The sequence below is a fragment of the Plecotus auritus genome (assembly GCF_963455305.1).
Source record: "Plecotus auritus genome assembly, chromosome: 7".
NCBI classification, from domain to species: domain Eukaryota; kingdom Metazoa; phylum Chordata; class Mammalia; order Chiroptera; family Vespertilionidae; genus Plecotus; species Plecotus auritus.
In genome coordinates, this window is record NC_137774.1 from 10,490,784 (window position 1) to 10,510,976 (window position 20,193).

Genomic DNA, 20,193 nt, shown 5'->3' on the forward strand with positions numbered 1-20,193 from the left:
CCAAGAGGTTGCCACTGGATTCCTGGTCAGGGCACATGCCCAGATTGTGGACTCGATCCCAGGGGGCGTGCAGGAGGCAGCCAGTCTGGTTCTCTCTCATCAGTGTTTCCCTCTCCCTCTCTCCCTCTCCCTCTCCCTCTCCCTCTCCCTCTCCCTCTCCCTCTCCCTCTCCCTCTCCCTCTCCCTCTCCCTCTCCCTCTCCCTCTCCCTCTCCCTCTCCCTCTCCCTCTTCCTCTCCCTCTCTCTTTCCTTCCTCCCCTTTCCTTTATTCCCTTCCCCTCACCCCCCATCAAATCAATAAAAAACCTATTTTAAAAAAATGGAAACTAGACTCTAATGAAGCCATTCCTTCAAAGTTATGAGATTCTAATTTTCAACCTAGAATTCCATGCTTAGCCTTTTAAAGAGGTCAAAATAGCCTTGGCCAGCATGGCTTAGTTGGTTGAGCATCTTCCCATGCACCAAAAGGTTGCCAGTTTGATTTCTGGTCAGGGCACATGCCTGGATTGTGGACTTGATCCCTGGAAGGGGGCATGCAGGAGGCAGCTCTTTGATGTTCTGCTCTCACATTGGTGTTTCTCTCTCTCTCTCACTCTCCCATCCTCTCTCTCTAAGTAAAATATCTTTTCTGAAATTGGCACCATTCTAGAATAGTGTTAAGTTACCATAATCTTTGTAAGAGCTAACAACCTCAGAATCAGTGGTTAAGGATCCTGTAGAGCGGCATTTATTTGGAGAAACACTAGAAGGTATTAACATTTTGAAAGATCTTAAGAAATGATCACACAGAGGCAAAGACCTTTACTCTCTTTTTCTATAATCTGTCTTTGATTTTATTGTATTTAGTAGGCTCATTAAATTTGTATTAAAGTATTTCAAGATCTACTTCAGTTTTTATAATAATTATTATACTCTCCTAAATATTAAACAATTGAAGATTTTTAGTGGAAGTCTCAATTTTTCAGTTGTTTAATTTATAAATGAGCTCATTGTATGTTTTAAAAGGGTTACCACCCCAAGCAGATAAATATTGGATATCAAAATATTATATATAATTTGAGAAAGCATTGTAATTTATATGTGCAAATAGGTATAAAATTAGACAACCTGGCAATCAGTTCTTGAATATGGTGTAAATTTGATAAGTGAAATTAATTTTTAAAAAGTTCTTTTTTCTCCTGCTCTTTCTTGGCCTAAAATTCTACATTAATAATAAATACTTTGTAATTAATATTGTACAATGTGACACTAATTAAATTTATTAATGATTAAAAACATTTTTAACTTGTGTTTTGTTTGAATTTCAGGTAATAACCCTTCCTAATACTTTGTATTTTGTTTAGTATGCTACTTTTGGCAGTGGTCACTGTCAGTATCTTGTTATGGTTTGATGGCCTTGGAGATTTAATACCAAGTAAAAGTGTAAGCAGCCTTTCTTATTTAGTTTTGAGTTTTATTCCAAATAGGAAAAGTTGAAAGTAGATTTACCATGGAATCTGAGTTATATAAAAGACACCTTAACAGTTAACTTAGTGAAAACAGACTTACCAATTCTATTAATGGAATTGTAACATAGAAAGGAATGGGTTTTGATAATCTATTAGATATTCCTTGTAAACTTTATTAATGTCGATATATCTGCTCTTTTAAAAAGTCAGTGAATTCCTAAAGAAAAGAGAAATTTTGTAGTTAAATTTTTAAATTATCAGTAATTTAGAACTCTTTCAGTTTCTTTTACTATATTCACATTTACTGTCCTTGTAATCTATCGTTCTCTTTAAAAGAAAAAACTATTCATTGTTCCCTTAAGACAGAATGTCTGATTTTAAAATATATATTTTTTTATTGATTTCAGAGAGGAAAGGAGAGGGAGAGAGAGAGATAGAAACATTAATGATGAGAGAGAATCATTGATCAGCTGCCTCCTGCACACCACACACTGGGGATTGAGCCCGCATTCCCGGGCATGTGCCCTGACTGGGAATTGAACCGTGACTTCCTGGTGCATAGGTTGACACTCAACCTCTGCGCCTCGCTGGCCAGACCAGAATGTCTCATTTTTAAAAAATAATCACAGCCCTAGCGGGTTTGGCTCAGTGGATAGAGCATTGACCTGCGGACTGAAAGGTCCCGGGTTCGATTCTGGTCAAGGGCACATGCCCGGGTTGCGGGCTTGATCCCCAGTAGGGAGCGTGCAGGAGGCAGCCAATCAATGATTCTCTCATCATTGGTGTTTCTCTGTCTCACTCCCTCTCCCTTCCTCTCTAAAATCAATAAAAATATATATTTTTTAAAAATCACAAATGTCTATTCAATTGAACTTGAATTGAGTTGTTTTGTTTTCCCAGTATGATTGATTACTTTAAGAACGTGGAACTTGCTTTAGTGATGAATTTGGTGCAAAGGTCTGAAATTTTCATTTGAAATTACTTTCAGAACCAGTTTGTGGCACATAAGAAAATCATCAGTTTAAGTAGTTAATAAATACACGTAGTTGTTTTGTTTAGAAATGGTTTACAGCTCATCATTCACTTATTCGTAGACTTGGACTCTTTATAACTTTGGTCTTTCTGAAAAGCAAATTCAATTTTGGAAGATGAAGATTTGAGTTTTTGAACATCCAAGAGGATATGTTTGAAAGGTAGAGGGAGAAATACAAGAGCATTTTGAACATTGTCAGTGTCATTGTTTCATGGCATTCTAAAATGACAGTTTAAAACTTATGATATAAAGTTTGGGTATGATTGGCTAATTAATTTATAGTTCTACTATATCTTGATTCATTATACTTCCACACTCTAGATCCTGTTATATATATGTATAGGCACTTTAAAAGGATCATTTTTAAAGTCAACATTTTTCTGTTTCTTTTTGTGACTTGATTTGTAAAATGTAGGATGGGATTACTATTATTTTGTCGTGCATCTGAGTTTAGTAGATTACTACTAGATAATAATTTCTTTTATGAAAAAAGTATATATACTCACCAAAAAATCCCATTTTGTCTGAGTTGGTTTTGTATCTGTACAACAATCTATCTATATATATAAAAGCCTAAGTGACCGTAATGACTAGTCGCTATGATGCACACTGACCACCAGGGGGCAGATGCTCAACCCAGAAGTTGCCCCCAGACCACAGGCCCTGATTGCTGATGGGGCCTACTGGCCAACCTCCTGGTTCCTCTCCCTGGCTGGCAGGCTCTGATCGCCTGATTGGGGCCGGGCCCCTGGGCTGGGACGGGGAACCGGGGGTGGTGGCGGCGGATGTGGGCAGCAAGGAAAGGAGGAGGTGGGGAGTTGGGGAACCTGAGGGGCCCTGATCTCCGGTCAGGCCTAGGGACCCCACCCATGCACGAATTTCATGCACTGGGCCTCTAGTCTGTATATATAAAAACCTAAGCTACTGTTATGACCGGCCAACTGGTCACCATGATGCGCACTGACCACCAAGGGGCAGACGCTCAGTGTAGGAGCTGCCCCCTGATGGTCAGTGCACTCCCACAGCCAACCTCCTTTGGCTGGCCAACCTCCTATGGTCCCTTCCCCCGGCCGGCTGGCCCCAATCGGCCTCGAGCGGGACTGAGCGAGAAGGCTTTGATTGGCCCTGACTGCTAACCAAGCTGAGGGACCCCACCCGTGCACAAGTCTGTGCACCAGGCCTCTAGTAGAATATATATCCAGGTTGAATATTCATTTTTATTTGTATTCAATAATTATTGATTAAATGTATTTCTTTCATATCAGATTGCAAATTATTGAGGTGGCTCTAAGAATTGTTTTATGCCCTTTGGATGATCAAATCATTGGTATTCCCTGTGGCTCCTTACAAAAGTATGGAATCACTGTTCCATTTAAATTGAACAGATAGTGTCTTGTCTTAATGATAAAGGTATTGACATGAATTAATCTAAAAGGATCAATTTACATGGTAAAATGTGCAGGAAGCATGAATTTCAGATTAAACAGGTTTAAGTTTTTAATCTCATTTTTGCTACTTAACTAATTGTGTGATCGTGGACAAGTTATTTAACTTTGCAGCCTGTTTCCTCATCTGAGAAAATAGAGACAATGCCTACTTGCAAGTTTATAAATACTTTTAAAACACAATAGCATGTTATACATTTAATAACAAATGTTCATTTCCTTTTCTGTTTTTATCTTCATGTAGTGGTCATTTGAGACTAATAATACAGTTGAAGAACTTTCTAAGCAGTTACCCACCCTAAACATGACTTTAAGTTTACTTTAGGATTAATCTGCTATGTACTTTAGTAAGTACTATATTCTCTCCATTGCCAGGAGGAGTATTTGAGAAAGGAAGGATTGATTTAAACATTGTAAATAGCCTGTCGAATTAGTGTTTTAAGGACATATTTTTGATAACTTGTACTTAACATTTCCCTAAAAGTGGTTTTCATTTATCTTCAATCACAGGTACAGGAACCTTAAAGATAGATTTTGTTGGAGAACTGAATGACAAAATGAAAGGTTTCTATAGAAGTAAATATACTACCCCTTCTGGAGAGGTACGCTATGCTGCTGTCACACAGTTTGAGGTATGGTATTCTTTTCTGAAGTATTACAATCTTAAATGAGATATTCTGACAAAGGTTTATTTTATTATTTGTGTGATTATTTGATGCTAGGTGCCTTTGGCCATAATTATATTTATGATTTTAGATTTTTATTTTATATTCAGCCAATTATTTTCATTATAAGAGGGAGGGAAACAGCATTATTTTTAATTTAGTAGGAAAAACCACAGGTATCAAATACTAAGGATAATTTTAATTAAGAAAAGTACATAGTATAAAAGCAATTCAAGTATTGAAAATTTATTACCTGCATGTATTTGTGTGTGTGTGTGTGTGTGTGTGTGTACACATTCTGAGCTCTTCCTCAGGAACTTCAGTTAACAATAGGTGTAACTCTAGTGTCTATCGCTCAAATGTGCCTTTGATTGCTTTCATCACTTTATCCTTTGAATATTTCAGAAACCTTTAAATTTTGTTATTTGTATCATTCATTTAATTTCCCTAGTATAAATTTATTTCTGTACTGCTTCTAATCCTAATTTAAGTTTTTTTATACTACCATTTCTTTTCTTACACTCTACTTACTTTTCAAATGTCTTATTTATTCTTTGATAGAATTTATAATTTAATTTTTTTGAGAGTGCAATCAGCCATCTAACATTTTTCCTCTTTAGAAAACCCTTTTCAGGGTTTCTCTACTTCTGTATATTTTGCTTTCTCTACCTCTGTATATTTTGTTACTTCCTTTTCATGACACAGAATATTATCATTAGTTCTTTTTTTTCTATTTTGTTCTTTTATTTAATTCCTTCCTTTTGCAACTGATATTCTACTGAACCACTAAATTTTATTTTGCTTTAACAACTGTGCTCTGTTTTTACTTGTAAAGAAAGAATGAGGTCTATTTAAGTAGGTCAAGTGGTGACAGTTTTATGTTTAGTATATGGAAATACCATTGAACAGATTACCTGCTTAGAATTGATGGAACGTCTGTCTTTATTCCCATTGCTAACATTCCAGATAAAGAACAACGTACATCAAAGATTCTGAAAATATTTTTACTTTTGAAATAAAAGCCAGAGAGGCAACCTACCGTATTTTCCCAGTTCTGAATCCTTACAGTATACTCTTGACCCTCCCTATGCTCTTGTTGTGTTAACATTATTGATGGAGCCATTTGCATTACATTTTTGAAATATTTTTATTAAAAATATAATTATAGCCCTAACCCAGTGGTTGGCAAACTGCGGCTTGTGAGCCACATGCGGCTCGCCAGCCGCGGTTTGCCGCTCTGTTGACTAATGTGTTTGCCTACCACTGCCCTAACCGGTTTGGCTCAGTGGATAGAGCGCCAGCCTGAGGACTCTAGGGTCCCAGGTTCGATTCCGGTCAAGGGCATGTACCTTGGTTGCAGGCAATAACCAGTGGGGAGTGTGCAGGAGGCAGCTGAATGATGTTTCTCTCTCATTGATGTTTCTAACTCTCTATCCCTCTCCCTTACTCTCTGTAAAAAATCAATAAACTCTGTTTTAAAAAATATATATAGATATAATGATAGCCCTGGCCAGTGGGGCTCAGTTGGTTGGAGCATCATTCCGTACACCAAAAGGTTGTGGATTTGATTCCTGGTCAGAGCACATATACCCAGGTTGTGGCTTCCATCCCTGGTCAGGGTGCAAACAGGAGGCAACTGATTGATGTTTCTCTCTCACATTGATGTTTCTCTCTCTCTCCCCCCGCTTCCTCCCTCTCTAAAAATCAACAAAAATATAAAATATATATAATTATAAATAACTTTAATACTATAAACCAGCGATTTTCAACCCTTTTCATCTCATGGCACACATAAACTACTAAAATTCTGCGGCACACCAAAAAGTACATTTTTGCCAATATGGCAAAAAAAAGGGTATAATTTTTATTTATTCACACCGGACAGCTATTGTTGTGTTGGCTGTTGTCGTTTCTTTATTTGGTAATCTAAAGGAAAAGAGGTCAGTGCCCTTGGTTAAGTAGTCAGGTATTGCATGTTTTAAAAGTTCTTGGGACACACTGGTTGAAAAGGGCTGCTGTCAATTGTTATGATCTGCAGATCCAGTTCCTTACCATGTGGCAATCATAGTAAGCCTTGTGTTTCTTTGTAGTTAGTGCCCAGCTTGTTGCCTGGCACTGAGTAGAAAGTAAATATTTGAACAAGTGAAGGAATGATAGAAACAGAGAGGAAGAGATGACTGCTAGGTTAATCAGTGATACTTACATTTCATATTCTTTTTTTTTTTTAGGCTACTGATGCTCGGAGGGCTTTTCCTTGCTGGGATGAGCCTGCCATCAAAGCCACTTTTGATATCTCATTGGTTGTTCCTAAAGACAGAGTAGCTTTATCAAACATGGTATGTATGTGTTTGTAAGTATATTTAAATTTATAATTTTAGCACATTTAGTTTACTAATTAGATGGCATGAAACCACCTAACACATGCTTCATAGACAATAGTTACACAAATGTTCGTTTTTTTTATTTCTAGTAAGCCCTCTTTTTTCTAATTGCCTTATTTGGAGCGTTTTCCACCTCATGGGAGAAATTCCTTCTAACCCAGCGATCGCCAACTTTTCGGACCTCACGGACCACCAGTGATCCAAGGACCACTGGTTGGCAACCGCTGTAAACCATATCGACAAGATTATCTTCTTTTAATTTAGAGGCATAAATAAGTGATGAGTTTAATAAATAAAACCCAAAAGAAAAAAATCTGACTTTTTAAATTGAATTTATTGGGATGACATTGATTAATAAAAAAGTATATAGATTTCAGGTGTACAATTCTATGATACATCATCTGTATATTGTATTGTATGTTCACTACCCTCAAAAAATCTGACTTATTAAATATCAAAAGATATAACCACATAATGAGTTGTATTTAGGTTTTTGGCTGATTGTATTTTTGGAATATCACTGATCTCATTCATAAACAGAGTAAGCATTCACCACTTGAAGTGTTTTGTCTAGGACTGCTTTCAGACATAGAGTATATCCTATAGCTTATAATGTGAATCTGGGGAACTTGGGAAAGCCTACTGCACCTGAAAATAACTGGCTTTTGCCTCCTTTATTGGGGGAAAGAGTTCCACAGATAGAATGCCATTCTCTTCTCAAATATTCTTTTTTTATTTTATTTTATTTTATTAAGGTATTATATGTGTACATATCTTACCATTGCCCCCCCCACCCCACTCCCATACATGCCTCACCCCCCAATGTTTTGCATCCGTTGGTTACTCTTATATACATGCATATAAGTCCTTCAGTTGATCTCTTATTTCCCCCACCTCTCCCTAACCTTACTGCTGTAATTTGACAGTCTGTTTGATGCTTTACTGCCTCTGTATCTATCTTTTTGTTCATCAGTTTATAATGTTTTTCATTATCCCCAAATGAGTGAGATCATGTGGTATTTTTCTTTCATTGACTGGCTTATTTCACTTAGCTAATGTTCTCTAATTCCATCCAGGTGCCTAAAAATGGTAGTAATTCCTTCTTTTTTATGGCAGCATAGTATTCCATTGTGTAGATGTACCATAGTTTTCTGATCCAGTCATCTGCTGACGGGCACTTAGGCTGTTTCCAAATCTTAGCTATGGTAAATTGTGCTGCTATGAACATAGAGGTGCATATATCCTTTCTGATTGGTGTTTCTAGTTTCTTAGGATATATTCCCAGGAGTGGGATTACTGGGTCAAATGGGAGTTCCATTTTCAGTTTTTTGAGGAAACTCCATACTGTTCTCCACAGTGTCTTCTCAAATATTCTTAAGAGAGCAGGCTAATATATTAAACTAAATATTCATTTACAATTTAGTATGAATTTATCAGGTCTGTTTTTGAATAAGTCTTCCTTGGAAGAAAGGTCAGAGAGATCTTGGGGAAACTGAGAGCCTGAATAGGAAAAAGGGGGAGAAGACCAAAGGGAAATCAGGGACTCCAAAAGTATAACGGAGATTTCTTCACAAATTTGCTTAGAGCTAGTCTTAGTACAGAGAATGCTCTAAATCTAAAAATCTGTTCCCTTTGAAATGTAGATTTCACAATTGCACTTTCTCTTTATTAATAATTATTGTCTCCTAGCCTTATTTCACTTAAAAAGTATTGAGCTGCCGAAACCGGTTTGGCTCAGTGGATAGAGCGTCGGCCTGCAGACTGAAAGGTCCCAGGTTCGATTCCGGTCAAGGGCATGTACCTTGGTTGCGGGCACGTCCCCAGTAGGGCGTGTGCAGGAGGCAGCTGATCGATGTTTCTCTCTCATCGATGTTTCGAACTCTCTATCCCTCTCCCTTCCTCTCTGTAAAAAATCAATAAAATATATTTTAAAAAAATAAATAAATAAAAATAAATAAATAAATAAAAATAAAAAGTATTGAGCTGTCTTAAAATATCCTAGTGCCTGCCATATAATAGGCATTCAAAAAAAGTTGTTTCTTTTTACTCATTCTTTTAACACTTTAGCCTGGAACTTTTTAATGTGAATGCATGATCAAATCATTTTCCTTCTTAATAGGAAAGATTTTGACAGCATTAAAGCACTGGATGATTTGGCATAGATAAGTTCTGGAAATGAGGAAGGAGAGGCAACAAAGCCTACAGTTTTGGACTAGTGTTTTCTCTATATTTAATGTAAATCTGTTTAAATTTTATCTTTTCTTTCTTTTTTTTTATTTTAAAGAATGTAATTGATCGGAAACCATACCCTGATGATGAAAATGTAGTGGAAGTGAAGTTTGCCCGCACACCTGTCATGTCAACGTATCTGGTGGCATTTGTTGTGGGTGAATATGACTTTGTAGAAACAAGGTCAAAAGATGGTGTGTGTGTCCGTGTTTACACCCCTGTTGGCAAAGCAGAGCAAGGAAAATTTGCGTTAGAGGTAAATGTACTTGAAGAGGATTGTTCCAACAGTCCATAACTCCAGGTTGGGGAATTTACATTTCTGATCAATTATTAGTACATTTATTTATAACTTAAACTGAAATTTGTTGTGCTACTTTGGTTTTATTTGTAATAGAATTTTTGAAGTACCAACCTTGCTGTTGCACTAACATTTTATGAGATAATGATTAAGAGAATATTGGAGTAGAATTTATTTATCCAGAGAGTGAGTGGGAAAATATGTAATTATATTTTTCATACCGAGTTATATATAACTAAAGTTTGGCCAACAAAGCTTACAGCTAACACATTCTTTGAACGTAGGGCCCCTGGGATTGATTTCTAGTAACTTGAGATAATTTGGCTTGCAACAGGATTCCTTTGTGGATTTCTATATGAATTCCAATAAAATATTTATTAGATGGTTTTTTTGTTTATACTTTTATAGGTTGCTGCTAAAACCCTGCCTTTTTATAAGGACTACTTCAATGTTCCTTATCCTCTACCTAAAATTGATCTCATTGCTATTGCAGACTTTGCAGCTGGTAAAGTAAATTTCATTTTATTGCTGAATTGTAATAACTTTTTTTGATTTTGTGATTTTTGAGGAAGAAGTATGTGTATATATCAATAAATGTTTATATTTATTTTATGAAGGTGCCATGGAGAACTGGGGCCTTGTTACTTATAGGTATGTTAATGATGCATTACCCTGCCTTATCTTTTCAATCACTGATTTCATAAAAGCTTCACTCATAATCACAGTTGAGTATCTTCTGCTTTATGATCTACCATAAATATTCCTACCTCCCCTCACTTCTGTGCACATTTCAAAAATGTGGATGAACACCCTCTAGTGCTACTATCCGAGATTGTATGATTTTTAGTGAGCATCTGGCATTAGTAACATTTTTAGATATGTTTGGGCTCAGTTTCTCAGTTCGGTGCCTTCTATTCCTCCCAGTAGTTTCATAGTTATTTATCCAGCTTGACGAACCTTCCCTGATTTAAAATATTTTCTAGCCAAATTTTTACATGACTGTCACTACATTATAAATATGTGGGTTATATAATTTTTGAAGCAGGGTCTATAAACAAGTTTTTGCCTTCTACTTGGAATTGCCTTCTTTGATGAGCCAAGTTTTAGACAACCTTCTTAGTGTTCTTTTTAGGATTGTGGAATGCATCTTCCCCCACTTGGCACTCCCATTCTTTTAATGAAAGAACTGTCTTCTCTCTATCTAGCACAGTAATCTCTAAATCACTAAGACAAAGTTCTTCCAAAATTCAGGCAGCTGTCCTATCAATAACCTGATAATTAAACTTGTGTCACAGCTTTGTCTTCTGTTGTATGACTTCTATTGATGTAGTCTTTAATCTTCCTGGAACTTTTTCTATTCTTTATACTAAGAAAATGTTTTCTTGACATCTCTAAAGCCTAATTTGACCATCTTATTTACTATTTGAATCTCCCTTCTCTACTTGTGCATGTTTTTATTGTAATATTTTTATTGTTTAATTATTTTATTCTTTTTTTTAACACAGGGAGACTGCATTGCTTATTGATTCAAAAAACTCCTGTTCTTCATCACGCCAGTGGGTTGCTCTGGTTGTGGGACATGAACTCGCCCATCAATGGTTTGGAAATCTTGTTACTATGGTATTTAATATTTTTAAGTGCTCAAATATATTTATCTTCATCCTGCTGCACATTATTTTGGCTACATAGTATTTCAGAGTTGCCTGGAACATTGTGCCACAAAAATAAATTGAGCATGTGCCCCCCCCCACCCCCCGCCCCCCGAGAAGGAGGTGACAGGGAACGGCGATCAGGGGGCAGGGCCAGCCAGCGGGTGGTGCCAGGCTGCCAGCCAAGGCAGGTACCAGCAGGGCCCCCCAATCACTCTGGTCACCCCCGATTGCCCTGCTCACTGGTCGCCCCACAGATCGGCGCTCTGATTGCCGGCCAGGCCTAGGGACCCTACCCTATGTATTAGGAACAGTCTCTTAGAGTTAAAAATTAAAACCTGGCAAGGCTGCTCTAACACTGAAAAAACAGGATGATGCAGCAATGACATGCATGGACTCTGGCTTGCACATTTTGTGGCCAGCCCTGATTCTGACACTTACAACTGTGTGACAAAGCCAATTACTTAACTTGTCTCTGCTTCAGTTTTTCTACCCATAAGATGGGGAAAATGGTACTACTGCCTCAGAAGGATCATGCTATGTACTACTTTTTATAATCAGGGCAAAAAAATGTAGCTGCCCATACAACAGCAAGATGCCTTTCACCTGTATGAAAATATGGTCACTGGTGCATGCCGCATCCCGGATTGTGAGAGGGATGTCTGCCATTTTAGGCCCCTGGGGATCGGGCCTAAACCGGCAGTCAGACATCCCCCGAGGACATAGGCCAGGTTGAGGGACCCTCCCCACACACATGAATTTCATGCACTGGGCCTCTAGTTTGATTATATTGAAATGTTTTTAGGGGTCAGTTTTATTTATTGCCTAAAATGTTACGTTGAAATTTAATAGAAATTCAAGCAAAGAAATTGCAGAATTAGTGTAAATAAATACCATCTACAATAGCCAATTATATTAAAGCTTGGGAGCACAGGCTTTAATAAGTGAACCAGAAGTACCTCTGCAAAGTAAGAACTGGAGATTCTGGAGTCAGCCAAATCCCTGATGGCATTTTAGGCTGCCAAAGAGCAAAACCTGACTTGGATGTTAGTTGAGACCATATGTCACAGAAATAAGCAAGAAAGTAAGACATGTAGCAACTATGACATGTCTGAGAGAGTTTCTAAAGGAAGTCAGCTCTTGAAAGTAAACTCTGTCCTTTTACTTTGGATGTTTAAAATTTTACTTAGGGGTGAAAAAACATTTTTTTGAAATATAATTTTATGTGGAATTAAGTATGCTTGTACCTGTATTCAGATATGTACAGAAATGTTCTTTTCTACTTAATGCAACAAATTTGTTGCTACTAAACAATTTCTTTTTTGGCTCAGCTTTCAGCTGACTTTATTTTTTATGATTTTATTTTGAAACTACCAGTAATAACTTGTAGGGAAATGTGTGCATTATTATATTGATTTTAGGCAGCTTTTTACCTGATTTGAGTAACTATTGTAGTTATTATATACTAGTTGTTTCAATAACTGAAATTCAAGGGCTTGGAGATAGGTTGGAGAATAACTAGCTTTGTACCAGCTATCTTAATGGAGGCTAGTAGTCAAATAAGTGTACAAAACACTTAGACAAACAGCCATTTATCACTTAATATTGGAAAATCTTGGTCTTTTCAGAATTTTAAAATGCCTTTTTGTTTTTTACCATTGCATTAGTCCTTTAGCATTTAGCATGGATTCATATATTTTTTCCTTTTCATAAGAGGCTTAATCAACTTAAATGAAAATTAGATTAAAATCTCTAAAATGTGCTGAAACCAGTTTGGCTCAGTGGATAGAGCGTCGGCCTGCGGATTGAAGGGTCCCAGGTTCGATTCCGGTCAAGGGCATGTACCTTGGTTGTGGGCACATCCCCAGTAGGAGGTGTACAGGAGGCAGCTGATCGATGTTTCTCTCTCATCGATGTTTCTAACTCTCTATCCCTCTCCCTTCCTCTCTGTAAAAAATCAATAAAATATATATTTTTTTAAAAATCTCTAAAATGTGCTTTAAAAAAATAAAAGTTGATTTTTTTGACCCATTATATTCTTTGTCCATTCCCCTATTCTTAACAGGTGAGAATTTTCTATTCCATAAATGCTTAAATACCATTCATTATTGAACTACTTACTGCCATTACTGTTCATCTCACCTAATTCTTTTTTTTTTTTTAATATATTTTATTGATTTTTTTACAGAGAGAAAGGGAGAGGGATAGAGAGTTAGAAACATCGACGAGAGAGACATCGATCAGCTGCCTCCTGCACACCTCCTACTGGGGATGTACCCGCAACCAAGGTACATGCCCTTGACCGGAATCGAACCTGGGACCCTTCAGTCCACAGGCCGACGCTCTATCCACTGAGCCAAACCAGTTAGGGCCATCTCACCTAATTCTTATATAAGCAGTACTGCTTTTCTATTTACCTAGAAAGTTTAACTCATCCATAAACAATGATTTTTCTCAGCCATTATGGAAATAGTTTTCCAGTTTTTCTTGTTTGGTCCTAGTAGCTTTCTGGGTTTTGGGGGGTTTTTTTTGTTTTTTTGGGGGGGGATTGTTTTGTGTTGTTGTTTTGTTAATCCTCATCCTAGGATATTTTTTTCATTGATTTTTAAAGACAGTGGAAAGGAAGGAGGGAGGGGGAAAGAGAGAGAGAGAGAAAGGTAGAGAGAGAGGAGATTGGTTGCCTCCTGCACACTCCCAAACCAGGGCCAGAGATGAAACCTGTAACCCAGGTACATGTCCTTGACTAGGAATTGAACCGGCAACCCTTAGGTGCATGTGCCAATACTCTAACCACTGAGCAAGGACGTGTGTGTGTGTGTGTGTGTGTGTGTGTTTTAAGAGAGATCTTTATTAAGCTAAATTTTACATGACAATATAGGAAATAATATAGGGGGAAAGCCTACATTTATCCACTCTCTTCCCCTTTCCATATTAGGGCTTTCCCACTATTCCCCCCTCCTTCCTCTGTTTATATCTTTGGTTGTAAAATGTTACTTATTAATGTTTTGAAATATCTCTTAGGCATAATACTAACATCATCAGTTGGCCTTTCTTGGGATCTCTTTTAGGCATCTCTTTAGTTCAGATATATGAATTATTGCCCTGGCCTGTATGGCCCAGTGGGTTGGAGCATCGTCCCATACACAAAAAGTTTGTGAATTTAAACCGTGGTCAGGGCAAGTACCGGAGACAACCAGTTGATGTTTCTCTCTCTCCCTCCCTCTCTCTGACTCTCTCTCTCAAATCAGTAGAAACATATCCTCAGCTGGGGATTAAATAAAAAAGAGAGATGTGAGTTATTTACTATATTTTTTTTATTTTAGTTCATTAAGTTGGCAAGTTTTAGAGTATAGTGGAAGGGACATGTGAGTTTTTCAAATGAGTGGAATGACAAGTATTTTGTTTTATTTACATATTTCTCTTTTGTTTTTAGGAATGGTGGACACATCTTTGGTTAAATGAAGGCTTTGCATCCTGGATTGAATATCTGTGTGTCGACCACTGCTTCCCAGAGTATGATATCTGGACTCAGTTTGTTTCTGCTGATTATACGCGTGCCCAGGAGCTTGATGCCTTAGATAACAGCCATCCTATTGAAGTGAGCCATAATTTCAACCATTGCTCTCATTTTTAATGAAGTAATTTGTTACAGAGATATTTAAAACTCTTGGAAATTGCATGGGTGATTCACTTGTTTTTATAGTTTATATTTCCAGTCTTGAAAATCTAGCAAGACTGGTCTAATTATGTTCCTTCTTAAGATAGACACTATAAAAATTGATCTTTGTAGAGTCAAGTACTATGTACCCTTAAGCATTCATTAAATACATTTTTATTGAATAGTATGGGCGAAACATGCCTATTGAGTAATATGCATAGGGGAACATTATCATTCCATTGTTCGTTTCAAAGAAAATTCTGAACATATTCTTTTATTGTTGTCATTATCTGTTTATATATATTTTTTCATTCTCTTGACTTAACTTTTTGTTATTTTAGCTAGTTTATATGTATAAATTTTGCCTTCAAAGAACTAGACTTATAGTCTACTTTGACATATTTAACCAAGGTCCTATATAATTGTAAACCATAAAGAAAGAAAGGAAGTGTTTTTCATTGCTCTCTTCTCCACTCCCACTCACCACCACCACCAATAAACAGATTGATAGTGACTTGCCTCCCAAGCAAAGTAGAGCCAAGACTGGGCCCTAAGAGTTGACGGGGATCATGTTATATGTATATATATATTTAAGGATTATCATTATACATTATGAGGGAGCTAGAGGTAGAAAAGTATCATATTAGAAGTGTTTTCCTAGAAAGCTTTTTATGTAATTCAGTATTATAGATTGTCTGCTTCCTGTCATAACCTTGAATTACACTGTCTGCCAGGTCAGTGTGGGCCATCCTTCTGAAGTTGATGAGATATTTGATGCTATATCATATAGCAAAGGTGCATCTGTCATCCGAATGCTGCATGACTACATTGGGGATACGGTAAAAAAGCAATTTTAAAAGTTTTCTATTCTTTTATGGTGAAAAATGTCAGATCTTAATTAGATTAAGTTTCTAAGTAAATTTTTTTTGCATTTAGAAGAATATTACACTACTGGATTGTCTTTATTTTTTTTATATTGACTCTTGTGATCTCTTAGATCCGTGGTCGGCAAACTGCGGCTTGTGAGCCACATGCGGCTCTTTGGCCCCTTGAGTGTGGCTCTTCCACAAAATACCACGGCCTGGGCGAGTCTATTTTGAAGAAGTGGCGTTAGAAGAAGTTTAAGTTTAAAAAATTTGACTCTCAAAAGAAATTTCAATCATTGTACTGTTGATATTTGGCTCTGTTGACTAATGAGTTTGCCGACCACTGTCTTAGATGAATGATATACAAATATGTTTGGAAGTGGGTGGAAGGCTGGTATAAAACTTAAAAGGAGAAGGCAGAGTATGCATTCTTTTTTTCTTTTTTTAAATATATTTTATTAATTTTTTACAGAGAGGAATAGAGAGTTAGAAATATCGATGAGAGAGAAACATCGATCAGCTGCCTCCTGCATACCCCCTACTGGGGATGTGCCCGCACCCAAGGTACATGCCCTTGACCGGAATCGAACCTGGACCCTTCAGTCCGCAGGCCGATGCTCTATCCACTGAGCCAAACCGGTCAGGGCCAGAGTATGCATTCTTTAATAAAAGGCAGTAGCCTGGCCAGTGTTGCTCAGTGGTTGAGCATTGACCTATGAACCAGGCGGTCATGGTTTGATTCCCGGTCAGGGCACATGCCTGGGTTTCGGGGTCAATCCCTCGTAAGGGGCTTGCAGGAGGCAGTTGATCAGTGATTCTCTCTCATCATTGATGTTTCTATCTCTCCCTCTCCCTTCCTCTGTAAAATCAATAAAAGTATATATTTTAAAATAAATAAAAGGCAGTAGACATATATGTATTTCAGTAAATCTGGCACTCAATAATTTTAGTAAAGTAGCTTTTGAGTATTAATATGTAAATATACTATAAATTCTGAGGTCTGACTCTTGGATTTTAAAAATTGTATTTTCTCAGGACTTTAAGAAAGGAATGAACATGTATTTAACCAAGTTCCAGCAAAAGAATGCCGCCACAGGTAATCTTTAATATCTTGAGAGAGAAGTGGAAGTGGGACATTTACTTTTTTCTAGCTGCTTTACTTTCTTTGTGATGGATAGGAAATGAAGTTGACTTACTTTATGCCATTTGTTAAGTCAGGGCCCATTATCCTTTGGTCATCCTTCAGTAGTCAGCTTTCCATAACTCAATGTTTTGCCATTTAAAAGAGTCTGAAGAGTGCTGTTTACCTTACCAGAGCTTGTTCTTTTTTGACTATTTGTTGGTTTTATTGCCCTAAACTAATCATTAATCATTAAAATAGCTGCAGATTAACCATTTTTAGAAGTTAATGTATGGAATTAGAGTTTCAATGAAGTAAAATCTTAAGAAATTTTTGCGCATGATGGTCTATAGTTTATTTGCTATAGAGTCAAAAGGATGAATAAAGGCTTAAGAATTGATTGGATATGAAAAAGAGCCAGAGTCATAGTTTTGAGTTCTTTAGTGAACAGAAATAGTTTTAAAAAAATAAGATTTATGTAATGTCATTAGTGTTTAATAGAATGACAAAAGTTCAGAGTCCTGGCTATAAGGGTGTTCCTTAGGTTTGTAACCTGCAATTTAAAAATATAATCTCTCCTCTGTTCAGGACATGATGTAACCTTCACTCCCCACTCCCAGCCCCATAAATTCCCACTAGAGTTTGTAAAATAGAGGCATTCTGTTCCTTAAAGAAGGGCTACAGAAAAATGTACTCTTGCAAGTTTTATGAGTCTTTGGCATGCATATACAGGCATACCTTGTTTTTATTGTACTTCGCAGATATTGTGTTTTTTACAAATTGAAGGTTTATGGCAACCCTGCATTGAGCAAGTCTGTCAGTGCCATTTTTCAAACAGGCTCAGACGATGGTTAGTATTTTTTAGCAATATAATATTTTTAAACTAAGATATGTACATTTTTAGACATAGTACTATTTCTCACTTAATAGATTATAGTATAATATAAACATAACTATTATATGCACTGGGAAACCAAAGAATTTATGTGACTCACTTTGTTGAGATATTTGCTTTATTGTGGTGGTCTGGAACAGAACCTGCAGTATCTCCAAGGTATGCCCGTATATAACATATGAGGAAAGTACCTTGTGCTTCTTAAATTATAATGGACATATAATCACCTGGGATCTATTAGAATGTTTATAATTCAGTAAGTCTGGGGTAAGGTCTGATAGTCTGCATTTCTAACAGGCTCCCAGGTGAAGCCAGTGCTACTAGTTCATAGGCCACATAAGAATAGCAAGGCCCACCATATACCTGTTTTCGGTTTATTTTGTGGTTTATGAAAGACAATTGGCAGTTCAAATACATTGCATTTACCATCCATGCTATTTACCCTCTCGCAGCAGTGCCAGTGCCCTCTTTCTATCTCACTGCACTTTCCTTAATTCATGCCTTCCTTCGTGATCTATCTATTGAATTTTGCAGTTGCCTATTAACTCACTACTTGCCTTGCCCCACTCTCTTTAGTTTCATCTCTCTCTCTGAGGCTAGCTAGGATTATCTTTCTGAAGTGAATATCTGATTGCATCACCCTTCTGATTAAAAATACTGGGAATGTGGAGGGGGAACAGGGACATATGTAATACTTTCAATAATAAAGATTTTAAAAATAAAACAGTGGGTATGCCACATTCCCTTCACGATAGTCAGTACTTCTTTGTAAATCATACAGTCTTCAGCAGTTCGGCCCTACCTACTCTTATAGCCTCATTGCCCATTATTCCCACACATGTGCCCTCTATTTTAAGCTAATTGAACATATTGCTATTTTTTGTTATTTTCTGTCTTTTCTTATGCTTTCATCTTTGTACATAGACCATTTATTCTGCCTAATTGGAATGAGCTAGTCGTTCATATCTGTCTAACAAACAACTCTTTTTCAGGATGCAGGCCAAAAGTCAACTCTTGTGAAGCCTTTATTTTCTTTGGATTTTCCTTTAAGTGCTTTTTCTCTGTTCATACCCCATTATAGTATGTGTCACATGGCATTACTGTTTTGCTCACTCTACCACCACATCAGCTGTATTGAGTATTTTTTAACTCTGTTAATTGAGTGAATATAATGGTTTTATGTTTGTGAATGATTGTTTAGTTGTGATCTTAAATGTGTTTCATTTGTTTGTTTCTATTTATTCGAACTCACCTGTTTGTCTTTGGTGTATTATAATTTGTAATTTTTAATAAATTGGAAAAGTTAGGAACATCTTAGAATATAAGACCAGTTTTTGTAGTAGAGTTAACTTAATGAGAAGGCAAGGAGGACGTTAATTTGGCCCGCTGTTTGTTTCCTGAACATGAAAGAATCAAAGAGTTGGTCAGCAATGCATTGTCAAGAGGTATATAAAACTTCTGTGGTTTTTTTAGGAAAATAAAAATGTAAACATTTACATTTTCATTGTTTGTGTTATCTCCTAGAGGACCTTTGGGAATGTTTAGAAGGTGCTAGTGGTAAACCTATAGCAGCAGTGATGAATACCTGGACCAAACAAATGGGATTCCCCCTCATTTATGTGGAAGCAGAACAGGTAAACTTAATAAAAAGTCCCTCAATTTCTCTGATATTAAGTGAAATTCCATCAATGGTTTCAAATTTATTTTTATGTACTTTAAGAATTCTAGGTGACATTTAAACCAGCCCTCAAAATGCACCCAAATTTACATGGTACATTACAGTGTAAGTTAACCTTCCAAAGCCACATCTTAACCTTAAACACGATTGTATCCTATATAATAAAACCCTAATATGCAAATCGACTGAACAGCGGAACAACCGGTCGCTATGACGTGCACTAACCACCAGGGGGCACACGCTCAACACAGGAGCTATTCCCTGGTGGTCAGTGCGCTCCCACAGGGGGAATGCCGCTAAGCCAGAAGCTGGGCTCACAGTTGGTGAGCGCAGCGGCTGTGGCAGAAGCCTCTCCCGCCTCCAAGGCAGTGCTAAGGAGCAGTGAGCCCGGCTTCTGGCTGAGCGGCGCTCCCACAGAGGAGTGGGCCTAAGCCAGCAGTTGGACATCCCCCGAGGGGTTCCGGACTGCAAGAGGGTACAGGCTGTGCTGAGGGACACACACACACACACACACTGCACGAATGTTGTGCACCGGGCCTCTAGTTTTATAATAAAAAGTACACACATTGGAGGAACTCTCAGATTGGCTGTAAGCATTTGAAAAGGCAGTTTAGTGAATGCATCAGTCATATTTGATGGGAAATAGGAGAGCTCTATAACAAAAACATTTTGGATTTCTTCCTCTCCCCCTTCCTCTCTCTCTCTAAAAATCATGTACTTGCCTTTGTTGCTTCTGGCTTTTTAGTTTCCCCATACTTCTTTGTTTCATTGCAAAGCTTATCCTTTAAAAACAAGATGTGTGCTTCTGTTACGCTTATCAGTCATTCT

General features: G+C 37.2%; 1 protein-coding gene across 1 annotated transcript in view; it reads left to right on the forward strand.

The window, feature by feature from the left end:
* NPEPPS (aminopeptidase puromycin sensitive) overlaps positions 1–20,193 on the forward strand; it is a 75,861-nt gene that overhangs the window by 34,794 nt on the left and 20,874 nt on the right. Inside the window, exons 4-13 of the mRNA XM_080678378.1 lie at positions 4,437–4,558; positions 6,820–6,927; positions 9,257–9,457; positions 9,908–10,004; positions 10,117–10,150; positions 11,005–11,119; positions 14,582–14,746; positions 15,541–15,645; positions 16,708–16,768; positions 19,212–19,321. Coding sequence (XP_080534504.1) covers positions 4,437–4,558; positions 6,820–6,927; positions 9,257–9,457; positions 9,908–10,004; positions 10,117–10,150; positions 11,005–11,119; positions 14,582–14,746; positions 15,541–15,645; positions 16,708–16,768; positions 19,212–19,321 — 1,118 coding nt within the window. The remainder of the gene's footprint in view (positions 1–4,436; positions 4,559–6,819; positions 6,928–9,256; positions 9,458–9,907; positions 10,005–10,116; positions 10,151–11,004; positions 11,120–14,581; positions 14,747–15,540; positions 15,646–16,707; positions 16,769–19,211; positions 19,322–20,193) is intronic.